Source organism: Mobula birostris, chromosome 6 (genome assembly GCF_030028105.1).
Source record: "Mobula birostris isolate sMobBir1 chromosome 6, sMobBir1.hap1, whole genome shotgun sequence".
Taxonomy (NCBI): domain Eukaryota; kingdom Metazoa; phylum Chordata; class Chondrichthyes; order Myliobatiformes; family Myliobatidae; genus Mobula; species Mobula birostris.
This window is the reverse complement of record NC_092375.1, coordinates 98,741,897-98,767,734: the sequence shown is the minus strand read 5'-3', so window position 1 is coordinate 98,767,734 and position 25,838 is coordinate 98,741,897. Positions and strand designations below refer to the sequence as shown.

At 44.7% G+C, this 25,838-nt stretch overlaps 1 protein-coding gene across 13 annotated transcripts in view; it reads right to left on the bottom strand.

Moving 5' to 3' along the window:
• lrch1 (leucine-rich repeats and calponin homology (CH) domain containing 1) overlaps window positions 1-13,201 on the bottom strand; it is a 397,317-nt gene extending 384,116 nt beyond the window's left edge. For 12 of the 13 annotated variants that reach the window (XR_011886381.1, XR_011886379.1, XR_011886383.1 and 9 more), the window contains exon 1: window positions 12,862-13,201. Coding sequence is in view for 8 of the 13 variants with exons in the window: in XM_072260925.1 (XP_072117026.1) it covers window positions 12,862-13,042 (181 nt within the window). In the remaining 5 variants the exon portion in view is untranslated. Of the gene's footprint in view, window positions 1-8,059; window positions 8,226-12,861 lie in introns of all 13 variants that reach the window. The other variant, XR_011886382.1, reaches the window with a different exon arrangement.
• Between the last annotated feature and the right edge of the window lie 12,637 nt (window positions 13,202-25,838).

The window sequence follows — 25,838 nt, the reverse complement described above, 5'->3', positions numbered from 1 at the left end:
CTGGAGGGGCCACTGCACAGGATTAGGAAAAGCTGCAAAAAGTTGCAAACTCAGCCAGCTCCACAATGGGCACTAGCTTCCCCAGCACCCACAACATCTTCAAAAGGCGATGTCTCAAACAGGCGGCATCCATCATTAAGAACCCCCATCACCCAGGACTTGCCTTTTTCTCATTGTTACCATCAAGGTGGCAGTACAGGAGCCTGAAGACACAGACTCAAGCTGTTTAAGGAACAACTTCTTCCCCTCAACCATCAGAATTCTGAACAGACAATGAATCCAAATACACTACCTCTATTGTTTTTGCTCAAGTTTTGCACTTAATTCATTATATCTCTTATTGCAATTTATTTTTTTAAAAATGTATTTCAGGTACTGCTGCAGGAAAACAACAAACTTCATGACAGAAACCGATGATATTAAACCTGATCTTGATTCACAACTATCCATATACAATAGCTCCAAACTGTAGTTCCAGTATCCTGCTTAGTACTGTGCCAATAGTAACCGGTTACCACTGTGAAAGGTACTTGAACTTTTAACTTTCCCTTCTAATGTAGCAATTATCTGAAAGATTGGAAAACCCTATCGTGAGTGCCACAATTTATTTGTACCTTCCTAACCCTATCATTGCCATTAAATAATCAACATGGAAGGGTATATTACATACTGCAAGGAAAGTAAATTCTCTTTGGAAGAAGGAAGGTGGCACAACTTAACAGGAAGGCACTGCTGGAAGACCACCCCAAGCAAAGAACTGGGACCTCCTCTGTTGCAATTTGGACTTGTACAACCACTTTAGAGTGAAAAGAGCCCACAGCATCTCACAATAAAAGACAGTGTTGATGAGGCAATGGTGACATTAGGACCAGCAACTAAAAGCATGGTTACAGAGATGAGTTTCAGAGAGATGGCTAGGCTGAAGATTTGAGGAAGGGAATGCCAATATGAATTGACAAAGTTGAAGACGTGTGTCAACAATGAAGAAAAGTGAGGCAAAGAGAAAAGACTTTGATGTGTGTTGCTTGTATTTCCAGCATCTGCAGAGTTCCTCTTGTTAACATTAACTGTTTTGCTTTCTAGAGATACTGCTTGATCTGCTGGTGCCTCCAGCATTTTGCTTTCATTTCAGATCTCCAGCACTTGCAGTTTTGTTTATACAATCATAACTGCATGTGTGAACAGGAAACTACTGCTGAGTTTGAATGGTAAATTGTAGAATTACCAATTCAGGTAAATTAGTACAATGAAGACCAGAATACCCACTTAGAAAAGCTGATTTCCAAATGTAATCATTTTATGAACCATCCACAAGTAGCAAAAAATGCCTGCAGCTCTGGGTTATTACAACAATATAGGCATCCGTTAGTCTCATGAGACCATGGATTTGCGCCTTGGGAGGTTTCCAGGGCGCAGGCCTGGGCAAGGTTGTATGGAAGACCGGTAGTTGCCCATGCTGCAAGTCTCCCCTCTCCACGCCACCAATGTTGTCCAAGGGAAGGGCATTAGGACCCAGACAGCGTGGCACCAGTGCGTCGCAGAGCAATGTGTGGTTAAGTGCCTTGCTCAAGGACACACACGCTGCCTCAGCCAAGGCTCAAACTAGCGACCTTCAAATCGCTAGACAAACGCCTTAACCACTTGGCCACGCGCCAACACAGTTATTACGACAATATAATGCTTAAAATGAATATCTACAACAATATTAAATGCTGAATAAGTCAGAATCACAAGGCTTGCCACAATTTTGGATGAACAGATGAATCTTGAAGTCTTTAAGTCCATAGATTCCTCAAAGTTGCCACACAAGTTGACAAGGTGGTTCAGAAGGGATATGGTGTGTTAGCCTTCGTTAGTGAGTTCAAGGACCGCAAAGTCATGTTGTAACTCTGGTTAAAACTTGGAGTATCGAGTTCAATTCTAGTCACCTAATATGAAGGACGTGGATGCAAAGATTTACCAAGATGCTGCCTCGATTAGAGAACATGTCTTATGAGAAAAGGTTGAGCAAAGCAGTGTTTTTCCCTTTAAAGCAATGGAGGATGAGAGACAACTTTATGGGGGTGTAGATGTAAACGGCATAGATAGAGTAAACAGCACCTTTTCCCCAGGGCAGCAATGGCCGATACCAGAGGATATTCGTTTAAGGTGAGTGGAAAAACATTTAGGGGAGATGTGAGAGGTAATGCATGCATATTTTATTTTTTAAGCATAGAAAATGGTAGATGCCTGGAACACACTCCCGGGGAGGTAGTAGAGGGACACTTACAATGGGGACACGCAAAAGACTTTGATAGGCACAAGGATACACGATAAATGAAAGGTTATGGGCTACATATGAATATTTGAAGTAGATCCATGGAGCTCTGCACAACATCGGCGGCTGTAGGGCCCATACTATGCTCCATTGTTCTATGCAACAATTCTTGCTTCTATGATCGTTTCACTGTCTTGTAGCTAAACTACTTTTGTAAATGTCAAGACAATAGGAACCAAAATACATATTTCAGAAACAAGAGAAAATCTGCTGATGCTGGAAATACAGGCAATACACACAAAATGCTGGAAGAACTCAGCAGGCCAGGCAGCATCCATGGAAGAGTATAATCAATATTTCGGGCACAGACGCTCAACCTGAGGTTCTGATAAAGGGTCTCGACCAGAAACATCGACTATACTCTTTTCTACAGATGCTGCCTAGCCCGCTGAGTTCCTCCAGCATTTTGTGTGTGTTACATATTTCAAGAGTCCACTTTGCTTGAATTTGTTAAAAAAAACATGTCAAATGAGTGCTAATATAATCAGCAATCACACCAACGACAGCAGCAAAGTTTTCAACAACTTAGGACCCATAATTGCTCACCAACCTCATCCATTAGGCATCACAATAAATTAGGCCATTTGGCCCATCAAGTCTGCTCCACCATTTCATCATAGCTGATTTATTTTTTCTCTCAGCCCTAATCTCCTGCCTTCTTCCCATATCCTTTCATGCACTAACAATCAAGAATCTATCAACGTCTGCCTTAAATATATATAAAGACTTGGCTTCCACAGCTGCCTGTGGCAAAGAATTCCACAAGTTCACCACTCTCTGGCTAAAGAAATTCTCTCTCAACTCCGTTCTAAAAGGACGCCCCTCTATTCTGAGGCTGTGTCCTCCGGTCTTAGACTCTCCCACCACAGGAAACATCCTCTCCACATCCACTCTATCAAAGCCTTTCACTATTCGATAGGGTTCAATAAGGTCACTCCTCATCCTTCTGAATGCTAGTGACTACAGGCCCGGAGCCATCATACATTCTTCATATTGTAAACGTAACTTTGCTAGATCAAATAACGATAGCACGAAAAGATCGTTACTGATCTTTTCACCCGTTTATTTCTTTGAGCTCAGCCGGCGAGTGAACTTGGACCCAAAATCAGGGAAAGAACCTTTCTCATCTCCCCGGCAGTTCTACAAGTTTACTGCCCCATGTCAGAATTGTCAGAAGTTATAAGGCCACCAATACAAAAGAACAATCAGTTTGATAACTATTCCGGCCAAGTCAACGGACTATTGATACAAAAGTACAATCAATTTATTAGACACTCCAGACATCTTAATTAAAGAAAGAATGTCCTACCTGGTTTGCTGGAGCCACAACTTAATTACAAAGATAAGAACATCCATCAAATTTATGCTTTAATTAAGAAAGGAATTGTCTGTCTAATTTCTATTAGGTATTGTTTTTTGTCAAAATCAAAAGGTGTGAAAAGCCCAGAGACATCTGATGTGAATCTGGGCAAACTTGAATTATCTTGCTCCAAAGAAGGCAGCTGTGAGACATTATTCAAACACACTGCAGTCACAGACATAGTCAGTACTGAAGCCATTGTTTTACAGGAATCTTGAGAATCCCCCTTTCCCTTAAACTTTATCAATATGACAAACCATTCAATCCTGGAATCATTTTCACGAACTCCCTTTGAACCCTCTCCAGTTTCAGCACATCTTTCCTAAGATAAGGGGCCCAAACCTGCTCACAATACTCCAAATGAGGCCCCACCAGTGCTTTATAAAATTTCAACATTACATCTTTGCTTTTATATCCTAGTTCTCTGGAAATTAATGCTAACATTGTATTTGTTTCCTCACCACAGACTCAACCTGCAGATTATCCTTTAGGGAATTCTGCACAAGGGCTCCCAAGTCTCTTTACGCCTCAGTTTTTTTGCATTTTCTCTCCATTTAGAAAATAGTCAACCCTTTAATTTCTTCTACCAAAGTGCTAGGCATACACTTCCTGACACTGTATTCCATCTGCCATTTCTTTGCCCATTCTCCTAATCTACAAGTCCATCTCTACTTCCTCAAAACTACCTGCCCCTCCATCTATCTTCATATCGTCTGCAAACTTTGCAACAAAGCCATCAATTCCACCAACCAAATCATTGACATATAATGTGAAAAGAATCAGTTCCCACACAGATCCCTATGGAACACAACCAGAAAAGGCTCCCTTTATAGAACATAGCACATTACAGGCCCTTTAGCCCACAATGTTGTGTCAACCATGCAACTTACTCTAGAAGCTGCCTAAAATTTCCCTACCACATAGCCCTTTATTCTTCTAAGCTCCATGTACCTATCCAAGAGTTTCTTAAAAAAATATATTCCCACTTCTGCCAATCAGCCATTGCTTTATCCATGCTAGAATCTTTCCTGTAATGCCATGGGCTCACAGTTTGTTAAGCAGCCTCATGTGTGGCACCTTGTCAAAGGCCTTCTGAAAATCCAAATACACATCAACCAATTCTCCTTAGCCTATCCTGCTTGTTATTTCTTCAAAGAATTCCAACAGATTTCATACTGACTAAGACCTATTTTATCATGTGCCTCCAAGTACCCCGAAACCATATCCCTAATAATCGACTCCAACACCTTCCCAACCACTGAAGTTACACTAACTGGCCTATAATTTCCTTTTTTCAACCCCTCTCCCTTCTTGAAGAGTGGAGTGACATCTGCAATTTTCCAGTCTTCCAGAACCATTCCAGAATCTGTGATTTTTGAAAGATCATTACTAATGTATCCACAATCTCTTCTGCCACCTCTTTCTTAACTCTGGAGTATACACCATCTGGTCCAGGTGACTTATCTACCTGCAGACATTTCAGTTTCCCAAGAACCTTCTCTCCATTTGTGTTATCTTCACACACTTCAAGCCCTCGACACCTGGAACTTCCACAATACCGCTAGTGTCTTCCACAGTGAAGACCAATGCAAAATACTTATTCAGTTTGTCTGCTATTTAGTTGTCTCCCATTACTACCTCTCCTGTATTGTTTTCCAGCAGTCCGATATCCACTCTCACCTCTCATTTACATCCCAGCAAATATCAGTACATTGACTGCTCTAGAAAGACTGACTGTGCTGCAAAGAAAGCTCTCAACATATCTGTAGCTGACAGTTTCATAAACAAGACAGCTGTTTTACTGATACCACCTCCCTGGCCCTGCAGCCTCAGAACTCAGACTGATGCATTTGCCACATCAAGATGACAGCCCTGATAAATTGGGTGCAGAAAGCCCAGGCTGACCTACCCCTATGTCAGACTAGTTTTAGGCAACAAAAACAGTCATTTGGCAGATTCCCTGGGATTGGAACTTTGTCCCTGGAATAGACAAAGACATAATATGCATCTACCACATTCATACACTGTCACCACGCTGATTTCCTGGATTTAAACCTATTTATCCTGCAGATTTAGTGCACAACAGGAGCAGAACTTGGCCAATTCAATACACATGCCTGTAAATCAGTAAACACTACAGTAGGACTGCGTGCAATGAGGTTGGGCTGGGATGTGTGGAATCTAACTAGAATGTTAATGTGACCCACAAGCAAATTGCCAGAGCCCAGCAATTTGTCCCTTGGTGGACATCAGAGCAACTATGGTAAACAATGCCTCTAGAAACACAATAATGTCAGGTGGAGAATCTCAGCTCCAGCATTCCAGTCAAGTTAACCCCTGCAATACAGGAAACATCATGTCTGGACCACTCCTGTTCAAATATCTAAAGGAAGTCAGATTCACTGTAAATCAGCAGAACAAAACTCATTTTTAAGTGGACCTCTTATGACATACACTTCACAATGAACAGATTTTCTTCGATTCTCAGCATTACATATCCGCATAATTTCTTGCCTTTTTCTGGAAAATAGTTAATTGGAAGAGAAATATCATTAACAAAACACTTTCAGCTCTGGTAACACACACACACACTGCTGGAGGAACTCAGCAGGCCAGGCAGCATCTGTGGAAAAGAGTATAGTCTACATTTAGGACTTTATTCCCTGGAGCGTAGAAGAATGAGGGGAGATTTGATAGAGGTATATAAAATTATGATGGGTATAGATAGAGTGAATGCAAGCAGGCTTTTTCCACTGAGGCAAGAGGAGAAAAAAACCAGAGGACATGGGTTAAGGGTGAGGGGGGAAAAGTTTAAAGGGAACATTAGGGGGGGCTTCTTCACACAGAGAGTGGTGGGAGTATGGAATGAGCTGCCAGACGAGGTGGTAAATGCAGGTTCTTTTTTAACATTTAAGAATAAATTGGACAGATACATGGATGGGAGGTGTATGGAGGGATATGGTCCGTGTGCAGGTCAGTGGGACTAGGCAGAAAATGATTCGGCACAGCCAAGAAGGGCCAAAGGGCCTGTTTCTGTGCTGTAGTTTCTATGGTTCTATTTCAGGCCCTTCTTCAGGACACGGCCTGAAATGTCGACTATACTCGTTTCCATAGCCTGCTGAGTTCCTCCAACATATTGTGTGTATTGCTTGGATTTCCAACATCTGCAGATTTTCTCTTGCTTGCACTTTCAGTACTGCTGTACATCTTTGAAAAATCAGCTCAAGGACCAGGCTTGGCCAATCACCAACAAGGGGAAAAGGATTTACTTTTGACCAATTAACCTACTCAGTACGTCTTTGGACTGAGAGAAGAGACCGGAGCACCCAGTGAAAACCCACACATTCCGCAGGAAGGACATATAGACTCCTACAGAAAGACACCAAAATTGAACTCAGAACACCACGAGTTGTAATAGCACAGCACTGCCACACTACCATGGTACCCTGTGCAGGATAGAGTCCTATAAAGTATCGTTATGCCTGACAACAATGTTACTCCACTGATTTCAGTAACTACTGTAGACAGTGCCAGAACTCCCCATTTCACAGTCATTAGCTGCAACTTTGAAATTAATCCTTTGTTCCCAATCCTCCCTTCAGCCCAGGTTTGGGGACTGTAATTTATGAATTTATGGGATGAGAGCAGTGGGAATGGGGGGGGGGGGGTTAGAGGAGGGGGATGGCAGACTATTTGCAGCACTTTAAATACCATTGACAGCCAGGAATGCGTTTAATATAGCTCAACAGCCTCAGGATCCAGGATTGCTCACCAGCTGACTAATCACTTCCCTTCCAGGTGTCAACCCACCTCCTGCTCCAGAAAGATTACAAAATGCAATGCATGACAGAATATGATTGGGGGGGAACACAACTCCACCTCTCCCACCCCCACACATCACTAGCTAAAAATGTCTGCCTGTTCATGGGATAAATGGGACCCAGGAACAAAAATGGATATCAACAATCCTTGCATAAGAGGACACTGAAGTCCCTCCCTCAAGCATGGAGAAATGTCACCAAACACCCTACGAGTGGGGTCACTGACCACACACTTTGGAGGGATAAGGGAAGTTGTGATGTATTGGCTCATTCTGGGACTGCCACCAGAAATCAATGAATTACAAAGCGATCACAATTGTCCAATCTGTATTTTTAGTGAAATGAAGTTGAATTTCCCAGTCGAAAGAACTGGCTGAGAGGATATGCTGAGGATTAGGATTAATGTCCAACAGAAAGATGAGTATCAGTTTCCTTCTGCTTTGATTACATGGACAACCAGCCATTTCAAGCTTGGAGAAGGCTTGGAAATGGAACTGCTTAATGTTGTAATGGACATTAACTGTTTCTCTTTCTAGAGATACTGCTTGACCTGCTGAGTACCTCCAGCATTTGCAGTTGCAATAATGCTTTCAATGATTCTTTTCTTCATTTTCATTGTAACATTCAAGATCATTGTCGATGCCTTCAAATTCTTCGTAATTCCAAACTTGCTGAGGTAGTGAAATCAATTCATTTTCATTCCCTGCCATTTTCAAGATCTTCAAGCCTGAAATAGCAGTGAGTAAAGCAGTTCTGAATTACCTTACTGCTTATTTCTCACCAACTGTCAATGACAAAAATCATTGTTTTTGAACACAAACACATGCAACTGACGCTATTTGATTAACTGATGAGGTTGACTCTGTGGTTAAGAAAGTATACAGTTTATTGGCCTTCATTAATCGTGGAATTGAATTTAGGAGCCAAGAGGTAATATTACAGCTATATAGGACCCTGGTCAGACCCCACTTGGAGTACTGTGCTCAGTTCTGGTCGCCTCACTACAGAAAGAATGTGGAAGCCATAGAAAGGGTGCAGAGGAAATTTACAAGGATGTTGCCTGGATTGGGGAACATGCCTTATGAAAACAGGTTGAGTGAACTCGGCCTTTTCTCCTTGGAACGATGGAGGATGAGAGGTGACCTGATAGAGGTGTATAAGATGATGAGAGGCATTGATCGTGTGGATAGTCAGAGGCTTTTTCCCAGGACTGAAATGGTTGCCACAAGAGGACACAGGTTTAAGGTGCTGGGGAGTAGGTACAGAGGAGATGTCAGGGGTACGTTTTTTTATGCAAAGTGGTGAGTGCATAGAATGGGCTGCCGGCAGTGGTGGTGGAGGCGGATACTTTAGGGTCTTTTAAGAGACTTTCGGATAGGTACATGGAGCTTAGGAAAATAGAGGGCTATGGGTAAGCCTAGTAATTTCTAAGGTAGGGACATGCTGTAGGGACAACTTTGTGAACCGAAGGGCCTGTATTGTGCTGTAGGTTTTCTATGTTTCTATTTAAAACTGTTCACTGAGTACAGTGAAGTGTCTAAAGCCACACAAGTGCACGACTGTCACTAGTTAGAAACTGTGCAGCAACAGCCTCCTGTCCCAATTAAACAGCAAAATATCCCACATAAACAAAGAAAATCCTGGCAATTTTCTCAATTAGATTTTTGTTCTTTAAGAGTTGTCCCAAATAAGCAGCTGTCCCAATTAACTGGAATCCACTGTACTCAATCAACAAGAATGGCAAAAACACAAAGTAACTGGGAACGTCCCTCACTGCTAATTCTGGGATCAGATTCACAGTTTTATTTGCAATGACAATACAGTGACTGTAATTAACTTTACCAAAAGCACTTTGCAACATCTTCAGAACCTGGCTAGAAGTTGAAGTGAAGTGTCTGTGAACCAGGCGCAATGGGGACCTTTCATAGGATTGTTGCTGTTTAATACCCCACCAGGTGCAAAGAGGAAGGGCCTACAGTTGCCTGGATTTCCAAAATATAACCAGGAAGATCTAATCAAGAAATTGATGTTTTTCGTCTTCCTTCTAGGACTAGAACCAGATCAGACATTTTTAATTGGACATACAGGTAAAAGAGCTCAACATTCAATACCATCATCCACCTCAAAAATAATCACTAAGCCCCAAGACCTTGGCCTTAAAACCTCCTTGTACAATTGGATCCTCAATTTCCCCACTTGCAGACTCCAGTAAGTTTAAATTGGTAACATCTCACACATCTCCATCAGCATAGGTGCACCACAAGATTGTATGCTTTGCCCCTACTCACTGTACACTTATGACTATGCAGGTAAGCACAGCTCTAAAGCCATATTCAAGTTTGCTGATGACATCATTATCACAGGCTGAATCAAAGGTGAATAATGAATCAGCGTATAGGAGGGAGATAGAAAATCTGGCTCAGTGTGCCATGGCAACAATGTCAGCAAAACCAAGGAGCTGATTATTGATTTCAGGCAAAAAAAACAAGCCAGTCCTCACTGGACGATCAGAAGTAGAGAGGGGCAACAACTTTAAATCCATGGTGTTTTTATTTCACAGGATCTGTCCTGAACCCAGCACACAATTGCATTTATGAAGAAAGCACGGCAGCACCTGTGAATATTTGGCATGACAGCTAAAACCCTGATAAACTTTTATAGATGTATATTGACTGGCTGCATCACAGCCTAGTATGGGAACACCAAAGCCCTCGAAATCCGACAAAAAGTAGTGGATACAGCCCAGTCCATCTAGGGTAAAGCCTTCCATTGAGCACATCTATATGAAACGATGTCGCAGGAAAGCAGCACCCGTAATTAGGGATCCCCATCACCCAAGACATGCTCTCTTCTTGCTGCCGTGATCAGGAAGGTAACATATATGTACTTTAATAAGAAATTTACTTGAACTTGATTCATATTTAAACATGGGGCAATCTACTGATATTCTGCATGTTCAGTTAAATCACCCACAGAAACTGATAGCAGTCAACCACAAGCAGCTGCCTGCCCAGCACTGAAAATGTTGCAAAGCTACACAGCACCATTTAATGTTGTTACTTAACATCTGTTGAGAATGCTCTATTATTTTACTCTTTCACATAAATGCTTGCCTGCCCGTTGCCTCCCTCTGGTGTTCCTCCCCGCTTTCTTCCATGGCCTTCTGTGTTCTCCTATTAGATTCCCCCTTCCCCAGCCCTGTATCTCTTTCACCAACTTCCCAGCCTTTACTTCACCCCTCCCCTCCTGGTTTCACCCATCACCTGGTGTTTCTCTCTCCCCTCCCCCACCTTTTAAATCTACCCTTCATCTTTTTTCTCCAGTTCTGCTTAAGGGTTTCAGCCTGAAACATCGACTGTACTTTTTTCCATAGATGCTGTGTGGCCAGCATTTTGTGTGTGTTGCTTGGATTTCCAGCATCTGTAGATTTTCTCTTGTATGAGAATCTATAATCTTACATGGCAGAGGGGATTTGCGTGGTGTGGACAACTCTGCTCCTGTTAAGTAGCGTTTACTGAATTTATGATTAAACTTAAAGGGGACTGCCTGGAGGCCATTAGGCTAGTTGATGCATTGAACTGCTCTGCCATCCCATCATGGCTGATTTACTTTCCCACTCAACCCCATTCTCTCCTGTCTTCTCCCTATAACCTTTGACACCCTTACTAATCAAGCACCTATCAACCTCTGCTTTAATGACTTGGCCTCCACAGCAGTCTATGGCAATGAATTCCCCAGATTCACCACCCTCCGGCAAAATAAATTCCCTCTCAACTCTACAAGTGGAAATCTGCAGATGCTCGAATTTCAAGCAACACACATAAAAGTTGCCGGTGAACGCAGCAGGCCAGGCAGCATCTCTAGGAAGAGATACAGTTGACGTTTCGGGCCGAGACCCTTCGTCAGGACTAACTGAAAGAAGAGCTAGTAAGAGATTTGAAAGTGGGAGGGGGAGGGGGAGATCCGAAATGATAGGAGAAGATAGGAGGAGGAGAGATGGAGCCAAGAGCTGGACAGTTGTTTGGCAAAAGGGATATGAGAGGATCATGAGACAGGAGGCCGAGGGAGAAAGAAAAGGGGGAGGGGGGAAACCAGAGGATGGGCAAGGGGTATAGTGAGGGGGACAGAGGGAGAAAAAGGAGAGAGAGAAGAAGAATGTGTGTATATAAATAAATAACGGATGGGGTATGAGGGGGAGGTGGGGCATTAGCGGAAGTTTGAGAAGTCAATGTTCATACCATCAGGTTGGAGGCTACCCAGACGGAATATAAAGTGTTGTTCCTCCAACCTGAGTGTGGCTTTATCTTTACAGTACAGGAGGCCGTGGATAGACATATCAGAACGGGAACGGGACGTGGAATTAAAATGTGTGGCCACTGGAAGATCCCTCTCACCTCTGTTCTAATTTAAGCAAAACCAGAAAAACTAGAAATAAAAAGGCTGTGCTTTCCCAATTACTTGCTGTGTCTACATTCCAGCCTTTTGCAAATCTGGCACCAGACACCCAGATCCCTGTGTTTCAATACCCTACAATCTCTCACTATTGAGACAACAGGATTCATTCACTGCACCGACAGGATTTCCTATATAATATTCCACTTGCCAGATCTTTGTTCACTCACTGATCCCGTGTGCCCTCTTTACAACTTATTATCTACCTTTGTATCACCTTAAAGTATTTCATCGAAGACAATTACTTATATTGGAAAATGTTGAAGCTCCAGCACAGATCACTGAGGAACAGTAATTAAATTTACATCTTAGAAACCAATAAAGAAGCGCTTAATTACCATACATGATTGAAAGAGGGTAAATCTTCCATCAATAATGCCCAGGTCTCAACTGTACCAATAAAACTGGTGGTCAGTGGGTCATGCCCTTGCTCTACAGGTTCTGAGTTTATGCCCTATTCCAGATGTCCTCGGAGCACACAGATCCCAACAGGTTGTCGATACACCAATGTCAGATGTGGCCATCAACCTGATAGCATAGGACTTGGAAACATTACCAGTACCTTTGATCTGCATAACCGACATGTACTGAGGAGTTCCCAATGGTTGGTATGGGTCAAAAAGCAGAAGAGCCTATTCCCATGCACTGGTATCCCAGGACTCAGGCAATAGTAGATGGGCTAACTGCCTGAACTCGCCAGAACGCCCCAGCTTGCACATGCCTAGGGGTCTCCTACACCTAGTACTTAAACTTGTCATCATGACATTAGTTAAGTTAGTTAACTTCAACACCACCGGTTATAATAGTTGCATCAACTTAACACTAGCAAACTTTCCTCCGTCACACTCCTGCCACAGGTGCGTGGCCAGCGGGATACGCTAGTTTTGTTAGTTACGATGGTTCGCACCCACCTGCCTGCACCGTGTCGCTCAGGTCACGTCCCGTTACGCTCCGCGGGAACTCCTTTAGTTTGCGGCCGCTCAAGCCTAAGATCCCAGAGCCCGCGGCCTCGGCCAGCGCCCGCTCCAGACTTCGGGCCAGCGGCATCGTTAGCCCCGCCGCGCCGCCGAGACCTCGGCCCTCCGCTGCCATGGTCACCCAATACTACCGGCTCACTGGCAGCGTCGCTCACCGCCAGCCGGACGAAGGCCGAGTGAGGCGGAGCGGGGGGAGGGCGGCGGCGGGAACTGCAAGCCCGAGCCGGGCAGTGGCGGCAGCAGCGCGATCTGCCGGTACCAGCTAGAGGTGCAAAGTGGGGACCACGCCGCAGTCGTTCCTTCGAGCTCGCTCCACCCTCAGTCCCGCCGCTCACTGCGAGCTCTGTCCCTCTGGCAAAGCTCCACCCATGATGGAGGCTGCCGACTGACTTGCTCAGTCCACCCCGCGCCCTTAGGCTTGTTCCTCCAACTTCTTGGGCATGCAGAGGTATCTCATCCACTGAAGTTGGTTGAGAGTGATCAGGGCTCAATACCTATACTGTTAATGCGGGTGAGGATGTTGAATTTGTTTGACATCCATCTTTGGAACGGCAGGATTCTGCAGAAGGCAGTGCTGGTTATTTCATGGAGCTTGTTGTAGATAGTCTATATTTCTGGCACATACACATCACTGCTCCTGGGTAAACTATAAACTTGCTGTATCATTGGAAATCTTGGTCTACAAATATTCTCTTCCAAGTTACTGAAGGCTGTGCTGGTGTAGGATGTATGGAAAAGCTGGAGGTGAATTTCCTTTGCTGAGAGGTGCCTCCTGAGATAAGGAAAGTACCCCAGTTTCCAGGCTCTCCTTACGATATTTGATGGTCAAGGATGCTGTGGAGAGTTGGGGCTAGGATACTTAGGGTGCATATCACAATAATCTCTACTTTGATAGAATGCTTACACCTCAACAAATACTGGAGACATCAGAACAGAAGTACACAATAGAGCCAGAAAAGGTCCTTCCACTACTCTCCAACCCAAAAACAAGTTACCAAAGGCAAAGACCTCCTTGGTTTGGTCTAGTGGGGAGTGCTTCTCCTTTAAGTATGAATGCTCCAACAATGCAAGAGGGACCCTGATGGCAGTTATATACAGGCCTCCCAACAGTAGCTGGGATGTGGACCACAGATTACAACAGGAAAAAGAAAAGGCGTGCCAAAAGGGCACCATGCAGGTCGATTGGGAAAATCAGGTTGGAAATGGATCTCAAGAGAGTAAGCTTGTGAATGCTTACAAGATGGCAGTTTGTCATTGAGCCGACTAGAGGATCAGCTACACTGGGGGTTATGTAGTGAACTGGAGGTGATCAGGGAGCTTAAGGCAAAAGAACGTTAAGGAGGCAGTGATCACAAAATGATTGAGTTCAACTTGAAATTTGCTAGGGAGAGAGTAAAGCCTGACGTAGCAGTATTGAGAGAGGAGTTGGCCAAAGTAAATTGGAAGGAGATGCCGGCAGGGATGACTGCAGAGCAGCAATATGTGTGTTTCTAGGGAAAACAAGGAAGGTGCAGGATAGATGTATTCCAAAAACAAAGCTCAAATGGCAAAATAGTCAACTGTGGCTGACAAGGGAAGTCAAAACTAATGTTAAAGCAAAAGAGAGGGCATACAACAAAGCAAAAATTAGTGGGAAGACAGAGGATCGGGAAGCTTTTAAAATCCTACAGAGAGCAACTAGGAGAAGCATTAGAGGGAAAAGATAAAATATGAAAGCAAGCTAGCAAACAATATCAAAGTGGATAGTAAAAGTTTTTTCAAGTATGTGAAAAAAAAAGAAATGGGAGTGGATATACGACTGCTAGAAAATTAGGTCGGAGAAATAATAATGGGGGCCAAGCAGATGGGAGAGGAACTAAATGAGTATTTTGCATCAGTCTTAATTGTGAAAGACATCAGCAGAGTGACAAATGTTGAAGGGTGTGAGGGAAGAGAAGTGAATGCAGTTTATATTACAAGGGAGAAGGTGCTCAAAAAGCTTACATACCTGAGGGTACATAAGTCACCCAGACCAGATGAACAGCGCCCTAGAGTTCTGAAAGAGGTAGTGGTAGAGATTGTGGGGGCATTAGTAATAATCTTTCAAAAGTCATTATTCAGAATCAGGTTTATTATCACCGGCAAGTGTCGTTAAATCTCTCCAAACTCCTAATAAAGTATAGTCGCCGTCTTGCCTTCTTTATAACTACATCGATATGTTGGGACCAGGTTAGATCCTCAGAGATCTTGACACCCAAGAACTTGAAACTGCACACTCTTTCCATTTCTGATCCCTCTATAAGGATTGGTATGTGTCCCTTCGTCTTACCCTTCCTAAAGTCCACAATGAGCTCTTTCATCTTACTGACGTTGAGTGCCAGGTTGTTGCTGTGACATCAGTCCACTAGTTGGCATATCTCATTCCTATATGCCCTCTCGTCATCATCTGAGATTCTACCAACAATGGTTGTATCATCAGCAAATTTGTAGATGGTATTTGAGTTATGCCTAGCCACACAGTCTTGGGTATAGAGAGAGAAGAGTAGTGGGCTAAGCACACACCCCTGAGGTGCACTAGTGTTGATCGTCAGCGAGAAGGAGATGTTATCACCAATCTACACAGATTGTGGTCTTCCGGTTAGGAAGTTGAGGATCCAATTGCAGAGGGAGGTACGGAGGCCCAAGTTCTACAACTTCTCAATCAGGATTGTGGCAATGTGGTATTAAATGTTGAGCTATAGTCGATGAACAGCATCCTGACATAGGTGTTTGTGTCGTCCAGGTGGTCTAAAGCTGTGTGAAGAGCCACAGCTTGATGTGACTTGTTGGTATTGTTGTATTTCACAGTTATGAATGTCATTTCCATAGGAGTTATTCAATTTAGAACTTCTACTGGAGAAAAGATAACTCCTATGGAAATGACATTCATAACTGTGAAATCTGCAGGCTTCAGTTTGGTAACTTTGAAGTGCCATTCAAACTCAATTGTAGTATGACTGAAACAGCTGAATCAATAACTTATTCCATTTTAATTAATTTGTCGTTCACTTCTGGTGTAAGCCATATTGATTGTCTATTGTTAGGTTTCAAATTGTAAACCTCAAGGCTAGCCAGTCCTGTCTCACTGTCATCATTATCTTTTTGGAACTACAACTTGACTTTTTATCGTTTTCTCTTCTCTGTGCTGTCCATTTATTTCTGTTTGCCCGACATGCTCTATGTATCTGACCTACTTTGCTGCATTTTCTGCCAGTTTAGCATTATGAATTTAAATCTGCATTAGTCTGATGTACGTGAGCCTCTCCCACAACGGTAACACAATCTGTTCGGCCAGGCTGTTTTCTGTTTCAATGCAGCAATTTTGTTCATGCTCACTTTCATTCCTGATTGCAACTCAATTGCGTCTCTGTCTATGGTTTCCATTAAAACAGCAATTTTAACTGCTCTTTTAAATGTGAGCTGCGCTTCAGTTAGTAGCCATTTTTGAATGCTTTCTTTTTGAATGATCTCTCAATGTGTTATTAAGCCCACCACTGAACTGACGATGCTCAGACAATCTCTTTAATTCAGCCACTCACGCTAAAATGGACTCCCCTTCTTTTTGATTCTGCTTATGAAGCCTAAAGTGTTTGCAATCAACAATGGTTTTGGTTCTAAGTGATCCTGCAATACTTTGACAATATCAGCAAAGCTTATTTTGAATGGTTTGGTTAGAGCAGTTAAATTTCAAAGTAAACTGTATGCCTTTAAACCCAATGAACTCAGCAAAATTGGCACTCACTTCTCATTGGTTATTTCACTTGCTTCAAAATATTGCTGAATTAGTTCAGTATACATACGTATTCCAGTTAACTTTTGTGTAATCAAATGTGTCAATTTTTCCCATGTAGCCAGCCATTTCTGCTTTTTTTATGATTATTATCACCTGCTCCTCAGTCTTTATGCAGCCGTAAATTTACCTGTTTACTGCTTTTTTTAAAAACTCGATCATGTCTTCCCCTTCGGAAGAACATATGCTGCACTGCTTTTTTTTTAAAACTTAGCAGTTTCTGCAGGTGCCGGGATGTTTTTTGAAACTCTGACAGCTCCTCACTGCATTTTTTGTTTCAACATCTCGCTGTGCTTCAACAGGGCGATAGCCATCTTGGGTTCGGTTTAAAAATATCTCATCACCAATGTTATGCTTGGTGTACCAATGTACCTTCAAACCATTAAACTAATTCAGTTAGAAATGGGAGTCTGAAATGCAGGTCTAACTTCGAGTTTAAGCATGGCACGCCCACGTATAATGTGGTTGCATGACAACGTATGCAATTCACATATTTTACATACATCCCATAATGAATTATTTAAACGAACATGAATGCTTAATCATCCAATATAACAAGATTATTCAAATATAATTGAAATATTAAATACATAACAACCACCGATCCAGCCTGTAAATTAGCCCTTAGGGATCCTGCACGAGGATTCTCAAGTCACTTTGCATCTCAGATTTATGTATTTTCTCTCCATTTAGAAAATAGTCTACCCTTTTATTTCTTCTTCCAAAGTGCATGACTATACACTTCCCAACACTGTATTCCATCTGCCGTTTCTTTGCCCATTCTCCAAATCTAAGTTTCAATAGGGTTCAATAGGGATATTTAATGTCAGAGAAATGTGTGCAATACACATCCTGAAATGCTTTTTCTTTGCAACCATCCACGAAAACAGAGGAGTGCCCCCAAAGAATGAATGACAGCTAAATGTTAGAACCCCAAAGACCTCCCCAGCTCCTCCTCCCACACACAAGCAACAGCAAGGCAACAACCCCCCACCCCCAAAAGCAAAATAGCATCAGCACCCCCCACCGAGCACTCAACCGTGCAGCAAAGCATCAATAAAGCCACAGACTTGCAGTACCCCAAAGACTACTCGTTCACCCAGTAATTCGACATACCACAGGCTCTCTGTCTCCCAAATAAGGCAAAAGGTGTGTCCCTGTTTCACAGCGAGAGGGGAGACATAACAAAACAACTCACTGATTTACAATGTTAAAAGTCTGTTGCGTCACTTTTTCAGAGCTGTGCACACAGAGATTCGGCCCCAGAAAGGCACAGCTCTTCAGATACACAACTTACGGCAGCTAACCTGCTGCTCCCGATGTTCTGTGTTCTCCCACGATGCTTTAGTCTAGAATCAACACGCCTCTAGAGCCAAGAAAATCCGGAACCCTGAAGGTGTGCTCATCTTCCAGGCCGCGTCCTTGGGATATCAAAAAATGGCTGGTCGTGAGCCCTAAGAGCAGGTCCCATTCCCGCAAAGAACTGAAGTCAGAGTGCAACTCCAGGTCAGGGTCTTCAAAAGAAACTTGAAAAGGTATAAAAAAGATAGCAAATATAGAAATAGATCTTTTTCCAAAGATGCAAGCTAAGGAGTCATCATTTAGCGCCGTCTTGACTTTGCTCCACCCCTCCAAGTCTTTCTGTAGCCTCTCTTCTTCTTCAGCGCTACCTGCCCATCTAGCTATCTCTGTATTGTCTGCAACCTTGGCCAGAAAGCCATCAATTCCATCATTCAAATTATTGGCATATGTAACCCTCAGGCTCGGCCAGCACATGTTCATCTAGAGGAAAACAACTTCTAGCCCTGCCAAACTGAGAAATTTTTTTTGTCGCTGCTGCATGATGTGTTGCCCAGTTACAAATCCGCACCACAAAATATCAGACAGGACACCATATGCAATTAAATGATTGAACTTTATAAATATTATTCTGAATATAGGGTTAGGAAAGAAAATAAAAAGAGAAAGGGCCCATTTTAAGAGAAAAGTCAAAAGTGCACATTGGAGCTTACTGGTACGGCTATTCATCAACCATCGACCTCCCCTGAGCATTGCTGACCTTCGGACCCTCACTCCCGGTCCACTCCGTCCGGTGGTCTTCCAGCTTTCTCCACACGCATCTTCCGTCTTCTCCTCTCGCCAACCAAACACCGTGAAAACCTCTCTTCCAGACTCACAAGAAAGAACAACATTTCTCTCATTGGATAGTGCCCACATTCCAAAGCCCCGTTATCTACCTAGAAACATAGAAAATAGGTGCAGGAGTAGGCCATTCGGCCCTTCGAGCCTGCACCGCCATTCAGTATGATCATGGCTGATCATCCAACTCAGAACCCTGTACCTGCCTTCTCTCCATACCCCCAATCCCTTTAGCCACAGGGGCTATATCTAACTCCCTCTTAAATATAGCCAATGAACTGGCCTCAACTGTTTCCTGTGGCAGAGAATTCCACAGATTCACCATGCTCTGTGTGAAGAAGTTTTTCCTCATCTCGGTCCCAAAAGGCTTCCCCTTTATCCTTAAACTGTGACCCCTCGTTCTGGACTTCCCCAACATCGGGAACAATCTTCCTGCATCTAGTGTCCAATCCCTTTAGAATTTTATCTGTTTCAATAAGATCCCCCCTCAATCTTCTAAATTCCAGAGAGTATAAGCCTAGTCGATCCAGTCTTTCATCATATGAAAGTCCTGCCATCCCAGGAATCAATCTGGTGAACCTTCTTTGTACTCCCTCTATGGGAAGAATGTCTTTCCTCAGATTAGGGGATCAAAACTGCGCACAATAAGGTGTGGTCTCACCAAGGCTTTGTACAACTGCAGTAGTACCTCCCTGCTCCTGTACTCGAATACTCTTGCTATGAATGCCAGCATACCATTCGCCTTTTTCACCGCCTGCTGAACCTGCATGCCCACTTTCAATGACTGGTGTATAATGACACCCAGGTCTCGTTGCACCTCCCCTTTTCCTAATTGGCCACCATTCAGATAATAATCCATTTTCCTGTTTTTGCCAGCAAAGTGGATAACTTCACATTTATCCACATTAAATTGCATCTGTCGTGAATTTGCCCACTCACCTAACCTATCCAAGTCACCCTGCATCCTCTTAGCATCCTCCTCACAGCTAACACTGCCACCCAGCTTAGTGTCATCCGCAAACTTGGAGATGCTGCATTTAATTCCCTCATCTAAGTCACTAATATATATTGTAAACAACTGGGGTCCCAGCACTGAGCCTTGCGGTACCCCACTAGTCACTGCCTGCCATTCTGAAAAGGTCCCGTTTATTCCCACTCTTTGCTTCCTGTCTGCCAACCAATTCTCCATCCACGTCAATACCATACCCCCAATACCGTGTGCTTTAAGTTTGCACACTAATCTCCTGTGTGGGACCTTATCAAAAGCCTTTTGAAAATCCAAATATACCACATCCACTGGTTCTTCCCTATCCACTCTACTAGTTACATCCTCAAAAAATTCTATGAGATTCGTCAGACATGATTTTCCTTTCACAAATCCATGCTGGCTTTGTCCATGATTTCACCGCTTTCTAAATGTGCTGTTATCACATCTTTGATAACTGACTCTAGCATTTTCCCCATCACTGACGTTAGGCTAACTGGTGTATAATTTCCCAGTTTCTCTCTCCCTCCTTTTTTAAAAAGTGGGGTTACATTAGCCACCCTCCAATCCTCAGGAACTAGTCCAGAATCTAAAGAGTTTTGAAAAATTATCACTAATGCATCCACTATTTCTTGGGCTACTTCCTTAAGCACTCTGGGATGCAGACCATCTGGCCCTGGGGATTTATCTGCCTTTAATCCCTTCAATTTATCTAACACCACTTCCCTACTAACATGTATTTCCCTCAGTTCCTCCATCTCACTCGACCCTCGGTCCCCTACTATTTCCGAAAGACATAACTCAAACATTGCTGCTACAGAGAAACCAATACATTAGCAGTGGAATATTACAGAGAGGCCAATACGTTAGCAGTGAAACCTTACAGCATGTTACACTCTCCCCCCATCAAATTTAGTCATGTCCTCATGACGCTGAGATAATTCATCAACCGTTCCTGCAAAACAGAAAGCCCAATCCAGGTGTAAAAGGCAGTGACATAGCTCCCCAAAATGGTAGGAGTCACATTCTGTTCCCCTGGTGCTACGTAGGCCAGCCTATCCGATGGCCTCCTAATTCTCTGAGACCTCCATTCCCCCTCATCTAACCCTTCAGGTTCAGACACTACTGGGAATACTTCCAATCTAGCTGACGAGGCCTCTCCCGATCTATCAGTCGTATCCACCTGCAACTCTGAGCCCTCTATCCCGTGGCCAAACCCCGCTTCCTCTCCTGCAGAGTCCCACTGCAACCCAGGCTGCCCACAGGTAGCCTCCCCCAACTTCACCTGACTCAATGGGAGAAGGGCCGGGAGTCTCTTCCTCAATCAATGGGGAGTTGGCGAAAGGCTGCATATACCACACATCCTGGTCCTCATCCTCCAAATCAGTATCCCTCTCAGGGGTGGGGGCAGGCCTAACCTTACCTGTTGGGGGCCCTGTAGTCACCCCATATTTCTGCAGAGTCCTCCTACAAGGTGTAGGCTCCAAGTTGGGCTCTGTGTCTACCTGCACCTCTTGACCCATGGGCAGCAAGTGGTTCCAATGGAGAATCTTGACAGGCCCATTCCCATCTTCTGGTTTCATCCTGAAAACTGCTAGGTTTGGCATCTGACTCTGCACCACATAGGGTGTAGCTGCCCAGCGGTCAGCCAACTTATGCTCTCTAGGTAGCTGCAAATTCCTTAAGAGGACTCTGTCTCCCGGCAGGAGTTGGGAGAACCTCACCTCCTCTTAGTCCCTTGATTCTGCTTGGTAGCCGTGACCCCAGCAAATTCATAAGCCCTTTTCAGCTCTCTTCTCATGTCAGACACATACTTCAGATAAGTCTTTGGCGGTAAGTCACCCTCATCAGTCCCAAAACGAAGGTCAATGGGCAACCGTACCTCGTGCCCAAACATCAGATAATATGGTGAGCACCCAGTATCTTTATATTGTGTACAGTTGTAACTGTGAACCAGATGCCCAAAATGTTGTGTCCTTTTCAGGGCGGTTAGTCCACCTTTGGTCCCCACCTGGCACTCAGCTCTCACCTGTGGCTCCCCGTAGCTGTTTGCATGCGACAGCGGCCACACCCCAGGCAATGGCTTCAACAAGCCGGCTAAACCAGGTGAGGGTAGCAGATGGGTCTCAAACTCTTGGTGAGATAGGGAGTTGTCTATCCCAGCATGTGAAGACAGACTCCGGTGGATTGAGCGAACGAGACCAATGGAAGATTCAACGGTCAAGAAGGCAGTCTCTGCAGGCGTCGTGGAATGTGTAGAGCAGGACAAGACACAGAAGGCGTCCTGGTCTTCCACTGCACCTAGTTCCATCTCCAGCCGTCTCAACTCCGTCTTGCCACTGGATCCAGATGGGAATTGGGAAGAGAGAGTGAGGCTGACACTGCACAACTTTCCCTCACTTAAATCCAAATCACGCGCTAGTCTCAACACCATGAAATGGCGTGGAGGTCTTCATCGACGCTGACGATGGACGAACATACTGTTGACTTCACTTGCTCTTCTTGCTGATCTCCAGGGTCCCGAGCATGTCTGGCAAGGTGCAGTTAAACATCTCTGGCTGGGGATCACCCTGTGGGTGATAGGGCATGGTCCTCAACTTCTCAACTTCAAGCATGCCCAGTAATTCATGGATGAGTCTGCTCTTGAAATCCCAACCCTGATCACTATGTATCCACCTGGGAAGGCCATAATAGATGAAATACTTCTCCTATAGCACTTTTGCCACCTGGTCCTTGGTAGGAAAAGCCTGAGCATATCTGGTGTAGTGGTCCGTGATGACTAAGACATTTGCTATGTTGCTGGCATCGGGTTCTATTGACAGGAAATCCATACATAGCAGGTCCAGGGGCCCTGCACTCTGAAGGTGGGACAAGGGAGCTGCCCGCGTAGGCAGTGTCTTCCGCTGTATGCATCGAACGCACGACTTGCAGTATTCTTCGACCTCCGACTTCATTTAGGGCCAGTAAAACCGGTCTCTGAATGTCCAGAATCATCATGAAGTGACTTCAAGGCAATCCTCCGATACTTCTCGGGCAGAGCCAACTGGCAACGCCAGGGTCTGTGGGTGACGTAACCCGGTATAAGATCTGGTTCTTCAACTCCAACCGAGGCCATTCTCGTAGTAATAGAGGCGCCAACGCGTGTTTCGTCTTCTCCGCCTGAGCCATGTCTCCCTTTTCGACCACGGACAAATAGTGCCCGGATCATCTCGCTGAGCAGCTGCCACTACCCCAGAACTCAATTCCGGCAGCTGACTTGTCTTCAGAGCAGTCAGGTCACAATACCCTTGGGGGATGGCATCATCAGAAGCCCCCAATCGATCCACCGCTTGATCCTGCCCCTCCTTTTCCTCTGCCTTCACTGTCATGGCAAACTGACACAGGGCCTTCACCCCCAGGGCAGGAACATTCTCCCACTCATCCCTGACGAGTCCCTCATATGCCCGTCGGAACAAAGAATCAGCATCAACTTTCCGGCTTCCCAGCCAGTACTTCAGGCTGAAATCATAGGCAGACAATGCCGCCAACCACCGATGGCCTGTGCAATCCAGTTTTGCCAAGGTCAGGATATAAGTTAGTTTTTCTTGGAGGGTGACAGACTCCAGCTGACAAACACAATGGGTCTCAACTTGGTGCCCTGATCCTGATACAGGATGCCACCCAAGCCCTCCAGGCTGGCATACATACGGCAATCGGGGTCAGCAAAAGCCAGCACCAGCGCTTGGATCAGCAGCTCCTCAACGACTGAAAGGCCTCTTCATAGTTTACATCCCACCTCCATCCAAAGGGCTCCGGCAGGTTAAGATACTCTCCACCCTCCTGTCCTTTTTGCCCCCTCCCTTTCTTCCCAAGGGAGGGTAACCGCACAGAAGCTGATTCAACGGGTGACATAGCCCTTTCATGTAGCCCTTCACGAACCTCCGATAGTGACCACAGGACCTGAGGAACGAGCACAGAGCGCTCACAGTCTGGGGTCTTGGCCAAGTGGTAACCGCCTCTATCTTAGCTGGATTCTAGTTATTCCATTCCATGAGACTGTGTGCCCAACATAGCTAACAGACATTTGGCAGAACTGGCACTTGTCCAGGGAAAGTTTTAACCCTTCAGCTTTCAGGCGACCCAGCACCTTCAGCAGCCTTGCTTCTCAGAAATGATAGAACCCTGACTTTGAAGTCTCCGCCCCCAGCTACAGGAAACTCAACTTGTGACTCAGCCCGCTCGGCTACCTTCTCCTCCTTGACAGTATGGACAGGCCATGGCCCCGCCTCACCTGGGGCACCAGTAGAAACTAGCAGTCCCACTGCCCTACATCAGTGGTAGTCTGAACTAAAACAAGGTCTGAGCCTGCCATTTTATCAAAATTCCATGCTATGATCTCAATTTTGCCAATAGCTTTAACTGTACTCAAAAATCGAATTAACAATTCATCCAGGGTATGAATATTCACCCCACTCAACATGTACGAATTAGTTATGGGTAACCCCATGGAGGCACATCACCGCTCCACCCCAGCAGCATCCATACCAGCACAGATCTAAACACACAGCCCACTGGTTCAATGCTCAGGGCAATCACACAGCATCCAACGGAATCAATCCCAAACATGCCCCCACAATTGTAACACTCAGACTCGGCCAGCATGCGCCCACTCTCTGCCTCCTGCCAATCAGCCAATGATCTAACCACACTAGTATCTTTCCTGTAGTACCATGAACTCTTAAATTGTTAAGCAGCCTCATGTGTGGCACCTTGTCAAAGGACTTCTGAAAATCCGCATACACAATGTCTACCAATTCTCCTTTGTCTATTCTGCTTGTTATTTTTTCAAAGAATTCCAACAGATTTGTCAGGCAAGGTTTTCCTTGAAGGAAACCATGCTGACTTCAGCATGGGGAAGTATTTAATTGCGTGAGGGGGAATTATAAATACCAGAGACCCTGCAGGATCTGGAAGTTCAGAGCAACACACACAAAATGCTGGAAGAACTTAGCAGATTAGGCAGCATCTATGGAAATGAATAAACATTTGACATTTCAGGACTGGAAAGGAAGGAGGAAGAGGCCAGAGTAAGGAGGTGGGGTAGAAGACAGAGGGCAGGGAGGTGAAAGATGAAGCCAGATGGATGGGAGGTGGGGATGAAGTGAGAAGCTGGGAAGTGATAAGTGGAAACAGCAAGGGGCTGGAGAAGAAGGAATCTGATAAGGGAGGAGAATGGATAATGGGGGAAAGGGGAGAAAGGAGGGGCACCAGGTGAGGCGATGAGATAAGAGGCCAGAGTGAGGAAATGAAAAAGAGTGGAGGGGAGGGAAAAAAGTTACTGAAAGTTGGAGAAATCAATGTTGATGCCATCAGATTGGAGACTATCCAGTAGGATATGAAGCGTTGCTCCTCCAACCTAAGAAAGGCCTCATTGGGGCAGAAGTGGAGGCTATGGACTGACATGTTGGAATGGAAGTGGGGACAGGGATTGAAATCCTTGGCCACTGAGAAATTCCACTTTTTGCAGATGGAGCAACAAGGTGGTCCCCAATCTATGTTGGGTCTCTCCAATGAAGAGGAGGCTGCACTATGAGCGTGGATTACAGTCAAAAAACCCAACAGAGTCACATGTATTGCCTCACCTAGAAGGACTGTTTGTGGCCCTGAATGGAGGTAATGGAGGAGGTGAATGGGCCAGTGTATCACCTCAGTCGCTTGCAGGGATAAGTGCCAGGACAGATGGACAAGTGAATCATGAAGAGAGCAATCTATGCACAAGGCAAGAGTGCCCATTGCAGGTGGCAGAAGTTGCAAAGAATGATGTGTTAGATATGGAAGCTCATGGGGTGGTAGGTGAGTTCAAGAGGAACTATCCCTGTTAAGGTGATGGGAAGGTGGAGTGAGTGCAGATGTCTGGAAAATGTAGGAAATGCAGGTGAGGGCAGCATCAGTGGTGGAGGAAGGGAAACCCTGTTCTTTGGAGAAGAAGGACATCTTTGA